The sequence below is a fragment of the Mesocricetus auratus genome, unplaced genomic scaffold (assembly GCF_017639785.1).
Source record: "Mesocricetus auratus isolate SY011 unplaced genomic scaffold, BCM_Maur_2.0 Super-Scaffold_100009, whole genome shotgun sequence".
NCBI classification, from domain to species: Eukaryota; Metazoa; Chordata; class Mammalia; order Rodentia; family Cricetidae; genus Mesocricetus; species Mesocricetus auratus.
The window spans coordinates 63,918,168-63,930,817 of NW_024429193.1; the positions used below are offsets into that span (position 1 = coordinate 63,918,168).

General features: G+C 46.1%; 1 protein-coding gene and 1 long non-coding RNA gene across 2 annotated transcripts; both read left to right on the forward strand.

Annotated features, from left to right (window-relative positions):
* The first annotated feature begins 4,779 nt into the window (after positions 1–4,779).
* Positions 4,780–6,124, forward strand: LOC101832215 (late cornified envelope protein 5A-like). Its single transcript, XM_005080324.2, has 2 exons — positions 4,780–4,868; positions 5,234–6,124. The coding sequence occupies exon 2, from the start codon at positions 5,255–5,257 to the stop codon at positions 5,837–5,839; it is 585 nt and encodes a 194-aa protein (XP_005080381.1). The 5' UTR covers positions 4,780–4,868; positions 5,234–5,254; the 3' UTR covers positions 5,840–6,124.
* Positions 6,125–8,129: 2,005 nt separating this feature from the next.
* On the forward strand, positions 8,130–9,707 carry LOC110342767. The gene is made up of 2 exons (XR_002384934.2): positions 8,130–8,282; positions 9,088–9,707. It is a non-coding gene; the product is annotated as an uncharacterized LOC110342767 (long non-coding RNA).
* Positions 9,708–12,650: the final 2,943 nt, after the last annotated feature.

Genomic DNA, 12,650 nt, shown 5'->3' on the forward strand with positions numbered 1-12,650 from the left:
AAAAATCTCTGCTAATCCTCTGACAAGAGCAAACAAGGACATGAAGCTTTGTGCAGTTGTGAGAGTCAGCTGAGCTCCCCAGAGGAAGTGTCACCTGCTGGACAGTGAAGTCTTTGCTGCTGCCTTGGTGCACGTGGCTCCTGTGCAGCCAGCCCCTCCCCACTGCACCTGAGTATGCCACTTCATCCCCAGCTGGGAAAACAAGATGCCCCAGTGCACGAGCTCCTGGGAGCCTCGCTGGCTATTTTTATTCTTTCTGGGTGCCTGCCTCACGTATTTATTTATTCTCCAAGAGAAGGGATCCTCCTTTCTCCAGTTACTCATTCCAGAGGATCCTAGGGCATTCCTGCCTCAGGCTCCAGCTACAGGAATGTTCTTCATAGAGAAGATAACCCACAGCTGGCTAGGAGCATCCCAGAGATCAAGGACTAGGCACACATTGCCAGGCTGAGCTGGACTGGCTTAGGGCCCGGAGGCGGAGCCTTTCCAGAAAGCACTCATACAGACACCTGGGTCTCCGAGCAGCTGTGAGTCAGCCTTTGGCGTCCACACTTATGCCTATGTCTCAAACATTCATTTATTGGAGACAGCAGTGTCCAAGGAAGAAGAAAATGGGGTTTGTTGCCTCGTAGTGGAACTTCTAGAGATCTTTCTACCCAGATATCCCTTAGCTGTGGCAAGAGGAAAACTCTCTGTTTTTTCCAGCTTCCAGAGGTAGTCCACATTCTTTGGCTTGTGGGCCCTTCCTACATTTTCAAAAATGCCTCATTCCAATACCTGCTTCCCTTGCCATAGCTTCTCTCTCTGATTCCGACCCTCTTGCTTGATTCTTAGAGGGATTGTCATAATGACATTAGGCCCACCTGTGCAATCCAAGAAAGTCTTCCCACCTCAAGACTCTTAACTTAGTCAAACATGCCAAGTCCCTTTTGCTTTAAGGTAATACATTTGCGGGTTTAAGGAATGGGGGTGGGTGGGCATCATTGCCTTGCAGAGGCCACAAAAGGCAATCATGAGTATTAAAAATAAGATAAACAAAGTCACCTTTACAATGTCAGAACCTGGATCAGCATGTGGAGGGTGAGAGTGACATTGTGCCTAGTCCCTGCCTCCTAGAATCAGTTCCCAGAGCAGGACTGGTACAGAGAAACAGAGAAAGGGAAGTCAGAGGAAGGTTTTCAAGTATCACCCTCCTTATCAGTTCAAGAATGGAAGTGCCCATATGAGTGATGGGACAGACTAGTTTTGTTCACCATCAAGGTCTGAGGTTCTTTTGCAGCCTCCTGCTAAGATGTCCAGATTGTACTCCCACTTCTGCTTCTTCCAGGGGTTTTCCTCTAGGAAGAAGATGTACTTGTCAGGACCACATTTGGATCTCATTGATGTCATTAATCTCTTGTGAGTTAGATGCAGTGATAAGTCAGGTGTGGGCAAGGCTTGACTTCTGAGCCACAGGAGAGTCATTACAGTGGTGCTGCCCGGAGGAGGCACCTTGGGGCCTGCCATATGGTCCCTCCCTGACAATCTTTTTCACACAGAAACTTCATTCTTAGTTGTTGAAGGAAGTAGAGGACATGATGACTTTTCAGTTTGTGAATTACCATAGTTACTACTGTTTTCAGTCCAACATTGACAGCCATATTTAGTAAACAAATTCCAGGCATCCTCAGAGATTGGCTCTAGGATTTCCTGTGGATCCCACTTTGCCCCTCCATCATGTTCAAGTCTCTTATATACAAGGAAAACTATTTGCATTGACTTATATGCTTCTTCTAATATACTTACGATAATATCTAGATTGTCTAAAATACCAAGTACAGTGTAAATGTTGTGTATATCACATGGCATTGGTTCAGGAATAAGTGATTAAAAGGAAATGTTCCATAGAGATATTAATTTTCCCCAAGATGGTTTCAAATGCCAGCCATAGAGCCCACACATTTAGAGAGATGACCATTTAAAAGCAACTCTTGTTAGGAAAACAAATAACATGAAGAGCTAAATTTTCATCTAGAAGGCAGAGTGCTGTGAGGGTGACACAGTTGATGGTTGGGTTCAAAGTTCTCTAACTTTGCCTGAGTCTTTTGACCTAAACCAATGATTCTCAGACCTGATTTGCATTAGAACCACCTAGCGAGCTCTTAGAGAATGTTGTGGCCCCTAGGGTTGAGAATCACCATGTATGAACAACAGTCAACATCCTACCCAGAGAGTCTGTCATTCTGTGAATTGTATGAAAGTTGTTAAAAGAAATCTTAGTCTAGGTTTGTTAGAAACATCTGTCCTCTTTTCTGAATGGCAAATTCAACCTGATGAGGAAATAAAAATTGAGCATCTATTGCCTACAAAGCACCAAGTTATGTCTCTCAGAGTGTTCTGAATTCAAAGACCTTACCTGCATGGTCAGCCGGGTAATACATACCCAGATAACTATAAGTAGATGGGCCTTGCTCCTTTTAAATTTCACCATACTTATGTATTAGACAAATGATTTCTTTAGTTTCCACTGAGTTTTTTTTTCTAGAAATTTGAGCAGTGTTATGGATTCTTCTTATATTACTGGGGTGTGTGCGTGGGGGGGGATCTTGCTGAGACCTAGCAACTAAAGCAGCCTCTTTGTTTCTCCACCTCATGGTATTTAAGCCCTATCTGTCCCCTGTGCTATGAACTTTTAGAAGTAGAATGGTATCAAGTTTCATTTCTTAATACTTATCACATACTTCTTATATATGCTAGGTACTATTATAAGAGGTTTATGAATGTTAGTCACTTACACTGCAAATGACCCTGGGAGATAATTGCTGTTTCTTTTCCATTTCACACATAAGGACAGTGAGGGAGAGAGCTAAAATAACTTGTTCAAGGACACTTTGCTGGTAAGTGAGGAGCTGAGATTCAAACATGGAGCCTGTCTTAGAAGTTAATGTCTCTGATCATGTGACCAGACTCTGTGCTGACTGTGAAATTACCTTCTGGCATTCACACTTCAAATGGACTACATGGAAGAATGTTCCCAGTAAAATGTTAATTGAAAATTTAACAGAAAAACCCTTTACATAAATAGTATGATGGCAACAATGAAAAAATCAATGCAAAACCAGATAACTAAAATGATACATCATAAAAATTAAAGGAAGGAAGAAAGTGAAATATTTGGGGATGGAATTACAAGTGGCTTTATTTTTTATGAGTATAATCTCATCTACCACTGTCAAGTAAATACTCTTAATCTTTTGTTATCAGAAAGTCCGTGTGGCGTCAGGGCTGTTGTTATGTGCTAGGCATTATTCCAAGGGCTTAATGACTATTAGCTCAGTTTGCAAATGGCTCTTTGAGATAACCTTCCTTCCTCATCTCACATGGTTTTGGTTGCAAAAAGAGGCAGATCACTAGTTTGATATTGAGAATAAACTTTCAGAAGTAATGGGATCTAGAGTGATTTGATTATTTTTACTTCTGAAATTCTATAGCTTTTCATAGCTTTTTATTTTTTAAGCTGATACATAAAAGCATAGATTGTGTGTATTGATAGGTGTCACTTGGCACATCAGCACATCAATGCAGATTCTTTCTAAAGTTATACTTTATACTCCCAGGTCTAGCTCTGATCTGAGCCTTTTACCTGGATTGCCTTACTTAGTTGGCTAGGAACTGTTATTAGCCCAGTTTTACAGGGGCAATTAAGCAAGTTGCTTGAGAATGCATGGGTGGAGAGAGCAAAGCAGAAAGCTGGTCCTGGAATGTGGGTTATGACTGAGCCATGGTGCTTCCCACCACAGCCCATCCATCCAGGCACAGACCCCAGACAAGGAAGCTCTCTCAGTCTTACATTCTCCCCCGGGACCTTTCATTATGAACTTGACACTTAATGACCAATCTCCCAGATAAATCAATGTTGACTTTCCTGGGGATTTAACATACCCATGGAACTGTCTTTGTAGAGAAGGTAAGTTTTGTATTCCATCAAAAGCTCCTTGCACAATCCACTAGCTCCCTTCACCACCAAGGCCATTTATGAGAAAAGGGATTTCTCAGCTTTTCTCTTTGGGATGACCATAGCTGAAGGTCCACTTCTGGTAACTTCAATTGAATTTTCTCCTCTGGCTTCACCCTCTGTATACACCTGGTCCCTCTACTTCTGGTCAGCCTGAGGTGAATTCTTAAGGACCATTCAGAGAAACAGGGCCTTCAACAACTTCTGCCCACTTGGAGGGATCTGTCAGTGCAAATGCTCACGGACTTTTTTGGTATGTCAAATTCTGACAAGGAGAGAATCCCAACTACCTACATCATCTGCAACAGAACTGCCTGAAATAGCATCATCAGAATATCTAGAATTCTTGGTCAAGGTCATGGCACCATCTATGAATGAAGAGAGCCATATTAGTTCATTGACTAGGTCCAGGGTTTTTATTCTGGATACATGTCCTTATTCTAAAAGCATCATTTATCCCCCATTTTGGGAATGCCCCCCTCCATTTCCTATTCTAGGGAACAAAGAGATCATACCCTTGTCCTCTGAGGCCTAGACTGGTCTGCGTTAGTGCAGGAAATAGGGAGCATAGCAGAACTGCTTTTGAGACTGACAGACAGGTGCTGTATGTAGTGTGCAATGTTCTGCCACCATCGTACAGGTTGCAATTCTCAGAGGCTCTTTCTGTGCATTAATACCTCAGATGCTTAAAGAGGGAGGAATTGGGTCCTTGGGATGTAAGGGGAGGTAGTCATCCACAATCCTCATGAAAGATGCTATCAGTATCCCACACATGAGGATCCCAGGTCAGAGCAGAACTATATAAAAGGCAGAAGCTTCTCACAGCACCTCAGTCCATTACTTCCTGGGCAATCTCTTCCAGTGCCTGTGAAAGGTAGAACATCTCCCAGACCGGAGAGACTCTGGTGCTGGTTTTCTGGGCAGAAAGTGTCTCTGGGTGGAGCTGAGGGCAATCTTGGAAATGAACAAGGGAAAAAAGGGGTTTGGAGAGAAGGGATGGTCTGAAAGGGGAAGGTAATGGAAGATTGTGATTAGTAACTTTTTGACTTTACAATGAATTCATTGAAAGGATGAAGTGCCTATATTGGGATCTTTGTATTTTTTATTTTGGGAATGAGTGTAGGAGATTGGGTTTTAAAAGGTCTAATCCTCGTAGAGGTAAAATATTGTGAAATCATAGTTCAGTCTTCAAAGCAACGTTGGGCTTGTTGAACTTAAAATTCCTGTTTTATCTTTCAGTTTTATCCAGTTCCTTTTAAGATGTCTTGTCAGCAGAGCCAGCAACAGTGCCCGCCGCCTCCTCCCAAGTGCAAGACTCCCAAGTGCCCTCCTGTCTCATCATGCTGTGGCTCCAGCTCTGGTGGCTGCTGTGGCTCCAGCTCCGGGGGCTGCTGCAGCTCTGGGGGTGGCAGCTGCTGCCTGAGCCACCACAGGCCCCGCTTCTCCCTCCGTCGCCGACGTCACAGCTCTGGATGCTGTAGCAGTGGTGGCAGCTGCTGTGGCAGTAGCTGTGGCAGCAGTGGCGGCAGCAGCTGCTGTGGCGGCAGCAGCAGTGGCGGTGGCAGTGGAGGCAGCAGTGGTGGCAGCTGCTGTGGCAGTAGCTGTGGCAGCAGCTGCTGTGGCGGCAGCAGTGGCGGCGGCAGTGGTGGCAGCAGCTGCTGTGGTGGCAGCAGCAGTGGCGGTGGCAGTGGAGGCAGCAGTGGTGGTGGCAGCTGCTGTGGCGGCAGCAGTGGAGGCAGCAGTGGCGGCAGCAGTGGCAGCAGCTACTGTGGCAGTAGCGGTGGCGGCGGCAGCAGCAGCCAGCAGTCTTCAGGCTCTGGCTGCTGCTCTGGAGGTTGCTGCTAACCTGGGGAAGAGGACCATGGCGATCAGTGCTGACCTGATGGAAGGAAGACCTGCCAGCCAGCATCTCCTCTTCGCTGGCTTTCTTTCTTGCAGAAACACTTCTGTAACGCTCCCTTTGCCCTTTCTTCATCCCCACAAAACTCATCTACCGGGAGGTCTTGAGGTCTCACCTTTGAGACTCATTGGCTTTGCTTTTTCTCTCAGACACAACAGTCTGGGGATGAGATGTTGAAAAATCAGCTCTGTAGTTCTTTTCTGGGTAACAATAAAGCTTTTGATTCATGATGTCACGGCCTCCCAATGCTGTTTCGTTTAGCCCTTCCATCCCCATTCTCCACACCAAGCCATACTCCCTTTCTTTATTTAAAGTGTATGTTTTGGCACTGACTCCACTTAAGAACTCTGAGAACCAGTGTTCACTTAGTGCTTTGAACTTCAAGCTTGGAAATGAGCATTTATGCCTGAGACCTGTGCCCCTTACCAGTTTGCACAAGTGGGGCTGGAGTGGGATGAGATGAGGCTGGCAGTACCCAGAAGAGCCCCATTCTGAGACGGTGTCCTTCAAGAGAGAGCTTAATCATGAAGAGTAAGATTGCCTGGAGTGCTCACTGTGGACTCCAGTGAGTAGACACGCTGCGTTCTGATTACTATTAGTGGACACACGGGAGATTGGAGTGGGCAGTGTTTCTAGAGGCACTAGCTGAGGAGACAGCTGTGAAATGTGAAATGTTTTCTTGGACTCTAGAATTTTAGGTTTGGGTCTAAATAGAGTACAAAGATGTCATGTCAGCCAAAGATTATCTGCACATAGTGGTGGTGGTGACAGTGGTGTGTGTGTGTGTGTGTGTGTGTGTGTGTGTGTGTGCGCGCGCACGCATGTGCGCGCATGTGCGCACACATGCATGCCTGTGTGTGTGTGCATGTGTGTTCATGGAGCTAAGAGAGCTTCAGTCAATGAGCTTGGGTGTTGATGTAATATTCCTTTGAGATTGGGATGGTTTCTTCAGGAGATACTGAAAATGTTTCTGATAAAAAGAGATAATTGCAAGTCAACTTTCCTAAACAAGATAAGCAGGTACCCCGTCCTTTGAGAAGAGTTAACAGTGATGTAAGAGGTCCATTCAGTCGGTAGCTACTTGATCTCTCTTCATGTTGATTCCTGTCACTCTGCTTTTCCTTCCCCTTTCACATAGTTTTCCAGAGAAGAACCCGCATCTACATTATTACTTCACCACTTCCTTCCCTTTTCTAACACTGATCTCATTTTTTGGAATGTCTCACCTCTCTCTAGGTACAGCAGGCAACTTGTTAATCAGGCTTTAAAGCCCCGGTAAATGAAATGGGTATCGTCTATGACTTGTCCTTCCTTGTCTGTTTCCTCATGCCACAACTGGCACATGCACCCCAAAGCCTGTCTCTCACTCTTAACCCCTGGATTCTTAGTCTTAGATTCTCTTATGTCTCATCCTCATGGTTGTTATGGACACATAGTGGCAATGATTGACAGACAGTTTGGAGGCAGTTGACCACAAAAGCTTCCTCCAGTTTTAAAAATCTAATGAAACACCATCTGTTCTTTTATCCCCCCCCCTCCGTCTTTGACAGTAATCCCAGGGAAAATTTATCCTTAAGGGAGATAAGATCAGAAACAGAAGTCCATGGACTGGCTTGCTATTTTTCAATAGGCCCACACCCCTCAACCATTTTTGTCTGAGGTTCGCCAGGGTTGTATTATGGGAATACTGTAAAGTGACTTCTTTCGGTCTTAATGGTCCCTTAACTTCGCCTGGGTTTCTCTTCTTGTCAACAGTGGGGCATTCCATCCCCACGAACATCTTCATTCAACTATCTCTAGAAGTGTCTAGACAAACCCAGACAGTTTATCACACAGCCAGCAGCTTGCCATGCAGGGCCATAGAGATGCAAATAAGACAATAAATGATAAGGAGATGGCTACACATGAATAGTGAGTGAGAAAGTGGAATGGTGCATGCGTTCTCTTCCTCATGACATTGTGTGTGTGTGTGTGTGTGTGTGTGTGTGTGTGTATGTGTGTGTGTATGTGTGTGGTGCTTAAGAGAGCAGAAAGGACCCCAAACTTCTCTTCCTTTGAGCCTTGGGCCTCCTCTGAGCATGCACACAGCCCTCCCAGCTATGAACAGTGTCCTGTTTGGAAAGTAAACACAGCGCAGCAATCCTGGCACCTCTGTGAAGTGACTTGGACATCCACGTGCACCACCTACAGTGCTGTCTGAGTGATGAATGCCTCTGGGATGTAAGTGTCAGCTGAGCATGTCTGTTGAGAAATGGGCCCCTCCCAAGGACCCGACTTTTTGGAATCTTATAAAAGGTTCTCTGACCATACACTCTTCAGTCTTCTGCCTAGCAGGTGGCAAGTTCCAGTTGGAGAACTGAGTGAGCCTTCCCGTGGAGCCAAGGTCTAGTAAGTATCCAAGCAAGGTCGTGGGGAGGAAGCTGGGAAGAGGGAAGATGGAAGGAAGGAGGTAGGACACAGCCAGAACTTAGCTGTGGGAAGACAGCCCTGGAATTGAACTTCTAGAGGGCCAGCCTTTCGTGTTGCCTATGAAGACGAAAAGGCCTGGCATGGTGCTAACCTTGGGAAGGTTCCCCTTTCTGTAAAGGAACTGTGACTAGAACCCAGGTCTTTAGGTTCCCTGGTTATGTTATTCTAGTTCGTTGACATGACTTGCCTTTACTTTATAATGGTGGGGGGGGGGGGAGACAGATAAGAGAGAAGGGGCGGGACATGCTCTTGTGTTTTCAGAGTCTCTATACTGAAGAGGGGGTGGGAACGCAGATGGTGTTTGAGTGTTTTCTGACGGATAAAATAATTACACCACATGGATGGAGATCACCACTTGGAAAGCCATGTGGTTCAAGTACAAGAGGGGAAAGGGCTAGAGCTAGGAGATCTTTGATTGACTCGTGCAGACACACTGCAGCCATACCCTCTTTATTTTTCCATGGAGACCTTGGATGGGCCTTATTTATGCCAGTTAGGGAAACTGCATTGATTCTTTGCATATTCTGTTTCCTGGGTTGTGCCTCTGCAGCCCAGAAGCACCTGTTTGGGGTTTGTTTCTTTGATTCCCTTCTTTTCTTTTGATTCTCTCAACCCTCTTGCTCCAAGCCAGACTGAATTATTTTAAGGCAAAAGTCAAAAATTCTGACTTCTTCTATTGGGGGAAAAAAAAAGGCAGGCTTTTGAAAGATTGTCTCTCTTTCAGATTTGCCTTGACAAACGCCGCGATGTCTCAGCAGGGCGCCAAAGGCTTTTCCAAAGGGTCTTCCCAGAGCTCCGCCCCCTGCTCCGCCCCGACTCCTGCCCCAGCGCCCTCCTCCTCTTGCTGTGGCCGCGGCTGCTGCGGGGGCGGTGGCTGCTGCGGTGACTCCGGCTGCTGCGGCTCCAGTTCCACCGGCTGCTGCTGCTTTCCCAGGAGGCGCCGCCGGCAGCGCAGTAGCTGCTGCTGCGGAGGAGGAAGCCAACGCTCCTGCAACAACCAGAGCTCTGGCTGCTGCGGTGGCTGCTGAAAGCCCAAGGAGCTGCGCCCAAGCAGCTGGCTTTCTACAGCGGCCCCTCTCTCTGCGGCTCCCACCCTGTCCTCCGTAGTAGTAATAGGCAGGACCGGTCTTGGAGTTCGGTCCTCCTAACACTTGGATGCTCAGAAACTTCACGCGCTTCTCAGTCCTGTCCCCTCATGCTGATTTTCTTCCCGGGGAATACACAAGTCAAGGGAGGGACCTCAGACCATGCTATGGGCAAGGGGCTTGTGCACAGCAGTGTTCAAAATTGTTCAGCTGATTTGATTGTCCTCCGAAGACGTCATAATAAAGCTTCTACCTCCTATGAACGCTTCTTTTCCTGTTTATTCTTTTATCCGTGCCTTCATTTCCCTAGTTTTATTGCCCTTTACGCTACCCCTGGAAGGCTCAAGCCTGAAGAACTGCTCTGCGTATTCTAAGGTGTCGGCGTTGGCAGTCTCATCTACTTTGTGAAATGACTCACTGAGGTGGGCTCTGCCGCGTCTGTTTTACAGAAGAGAAACTGACATTAAGCTCAGTCACTTCGGTATGCCTGCAAGATGGAGGTGACTGCCAGATTCCAGAGGTCATTCTTCTAATTGTTGTGCTTAGCTTGGTCTGCCCTAAGTGGTTAACAACCTTGTGTTCCTCCCCAGAGCAACCCCCTGCCTCTGTACTCCCCACCCCAGTCTGACTCAACACTTTCCCATCAGGACTAGGTGGCTCAGGGACTCTGGTTTGGATTGGCAACTTGTGGAGCTTCGAGTTCAGTCCTGCACAAACTTCTTTCTCTTCTTTCATTTTTCCTTCGTCCCTTCTTTTCTACTTCCTCCCTTTCTTTCCTTCCTTCCTATCCCTTTCCCTCCACTCCTTTCCCCTCCCCATCTTCCTCCTCACAACACCCTAGTTTTTCTGGTGGAAGACCATTGACCTTTGCTTGCTGGGTAATAACGTTTTCTATGCCTACCAGGAGCCAGGGACTCACCCTCTTTTAGGCCAGATCTATGCAGCTGAGGCATGGCCAGGAATTGGTCATTTCGGCCACCATTGGAGTGAACCGCACTATCATAGGCAGCTCTGTGAGCGTGGAGTTTACTGTTCATTTTAGGTAAGGCCCCTTAGCCTAGTGTCTTCTAGGTTCAGAAGGGACAGTATAATAATGGTAATAATAGCACTAAATAGCCCCCATTTGTGTAACACTAATTTTGTTTCACAGTATATATATAAATTTTTTTCCTTAATAACCTCAAAAACATCTTTTAATTCCCTCAATTTTTCAAGTGTGAGTAGACTGGCATTCAGAGACTTCAGGGAATTGGCACAAAGTTTCACAGCCAGTGAATGTCCTAGGTCTCTGAAGATGAGGAAGGGAATGAGATTTAAACTGAGATCTGGAGCCATCACAGTCCATGGGATCCACTCGGTGCCATGATCTACTGCAATCTTGGAAACCACCACTACCCGGAAGAAGGGACACTTGGGATTCTTTGGACACACCCAAGCTCTTAGGAAATTGTCCCTTGACTGCTCTGCATCAATGACCCAATGACTTACTGTGGAGCTCTATGGTGGCATCTGCCCAGCAACCAGCTGCTGAAGGTATTTGCTTGTGGGCAAAGTCATAAGTTCACCATTGATTCATCCATGCTGTTGCTGTTTAAAGCTGAGTCCAGATGACATCCCATGTTGGGGAAGCTCCAAAGGACAGTCCCACTCTGCCTGTCATTTCCGGCTCTGAGACTCTGTGATTGCTGAGAGGCAGTGCGTTGTATGCACTGTTTACAAATAGATGATGTCACTGAGGACCTGCCTCCTCCATTCCAGTGAGTGGTGTGGAGTGAACCAACAGGTCTTGTGACTTGTTGGACAGCAAGGCAGGAAGGGTGGGCTTGCCTGACTCAGAACTTACTGGAAAGTCAGTGTGAGGAACAGGGAATACAGGAGTTGAGTTTTGGGAAAGAGAGATGGTGACTTATTAGGAGACACATGAGTCTGTAGGAATACTTGTCTTTGAACATAGGAACGCTGATATCCATTAAATGGCCAACTGCAAGGATGGCAGCCCCAATGGTTCCCACATATGCATGAAATCCAGATATGTGGGAGATGTGCAAGAAAACACATGGTTATGGCTTCTTCCTTACCAGGCAATCTGTGACTTCGGATGTGTAAGGAGCTCTTTCAGTTGTATTGGCACTTGGACATTATCTTTACTAGAAAAGAAACCTGGAATTCCAGCTGCATGATGTACAGGTTTTCTGCTAAGTTCATAGTCCTTTCCATAGCCTTCTTTAGTTCACTAATTAAAACTCTACTGAAAACCAAGTGCTCTCAGTTTATTGGAAAGAAAGCTAAAGCACAGAGCTATCCTAAGATGGCACAGCTTTTAATCAGAGGACAAAGTTTTGGACAGGGTGTTTCTGATTTCAGAATCATCATCATGGACACCATCTTTTTGTACCACTTCCGAGAAGGAGAGAAATCTTGGATAGAAGGAGGAGAAAGAATCCAAGGGGTTAGTGGCATTAGAAAGAAATACATCCCACATCCTCAGAGGAGGGAGGAGAGGCTGGTTCACAGGTGGTTTCAGAAGGATAGAAGCTGAACTACAGAGTATCTACAGCAATGGCGAGCATGCTCTAGAAACTTGGAAAGATTATGTTAATAGGCAGCTACAATGACCCAGGCTTGAGATAGGGATCGGAACCTGGCATTGGGCAAGAAAAGGAAATGACAGATGGGGAAAGCATTTGCCCAGAGAAAAGAATAGATAGAACTGGGTACAGCATTGGGGCTTTTGGAGATGAGCCAACCAAGGTGGCATTAGGGCTTTGTGCCTATTCACTAGGAGATGACAATAACATTGACAGGAAGGTGGAGAAAGACAGGCAAGTCCCACCCACAATGTGCTGCGTTTCAGTAGCTGTCAGGGCATGACTGAAAGTCAACAGTGTGGGACTGGAAATGCCCATAACCTTTGAAAACTGATTCAGTAACATCTAGATAAAGGCCAGGGAACTCTGTGGAGGTGGAATCCCAATCCTTGGCAATGGGTGTGGCTTCCCTTCTACAGTGAAGGTTACCAACAAAAACAAAAACAAAACAGATCTGGTCTGTCTCATTCAACACAGAAAGCCTGTGTAAAAATAGAAAATTGGACGCTTGAGATGTGCCTGATCAGTATGAATTGGATTAATGAGCTGGCAAAATAGAAGTCTTAAGGGGTGATTTGAGAGGAACGGGCAGGAAGAAGCTGAATTCTGAAATG

What these genes read in the sequence shown, in the direction of transcription:
- LOC101832215 (XM_005080324.2), top strand. Translation starts at nt 5,255, where the DNA reads ATGTCTTGTCAGCAGAGCCAGCAACAGTGCCCGCCGCCTCCTCCCAAG.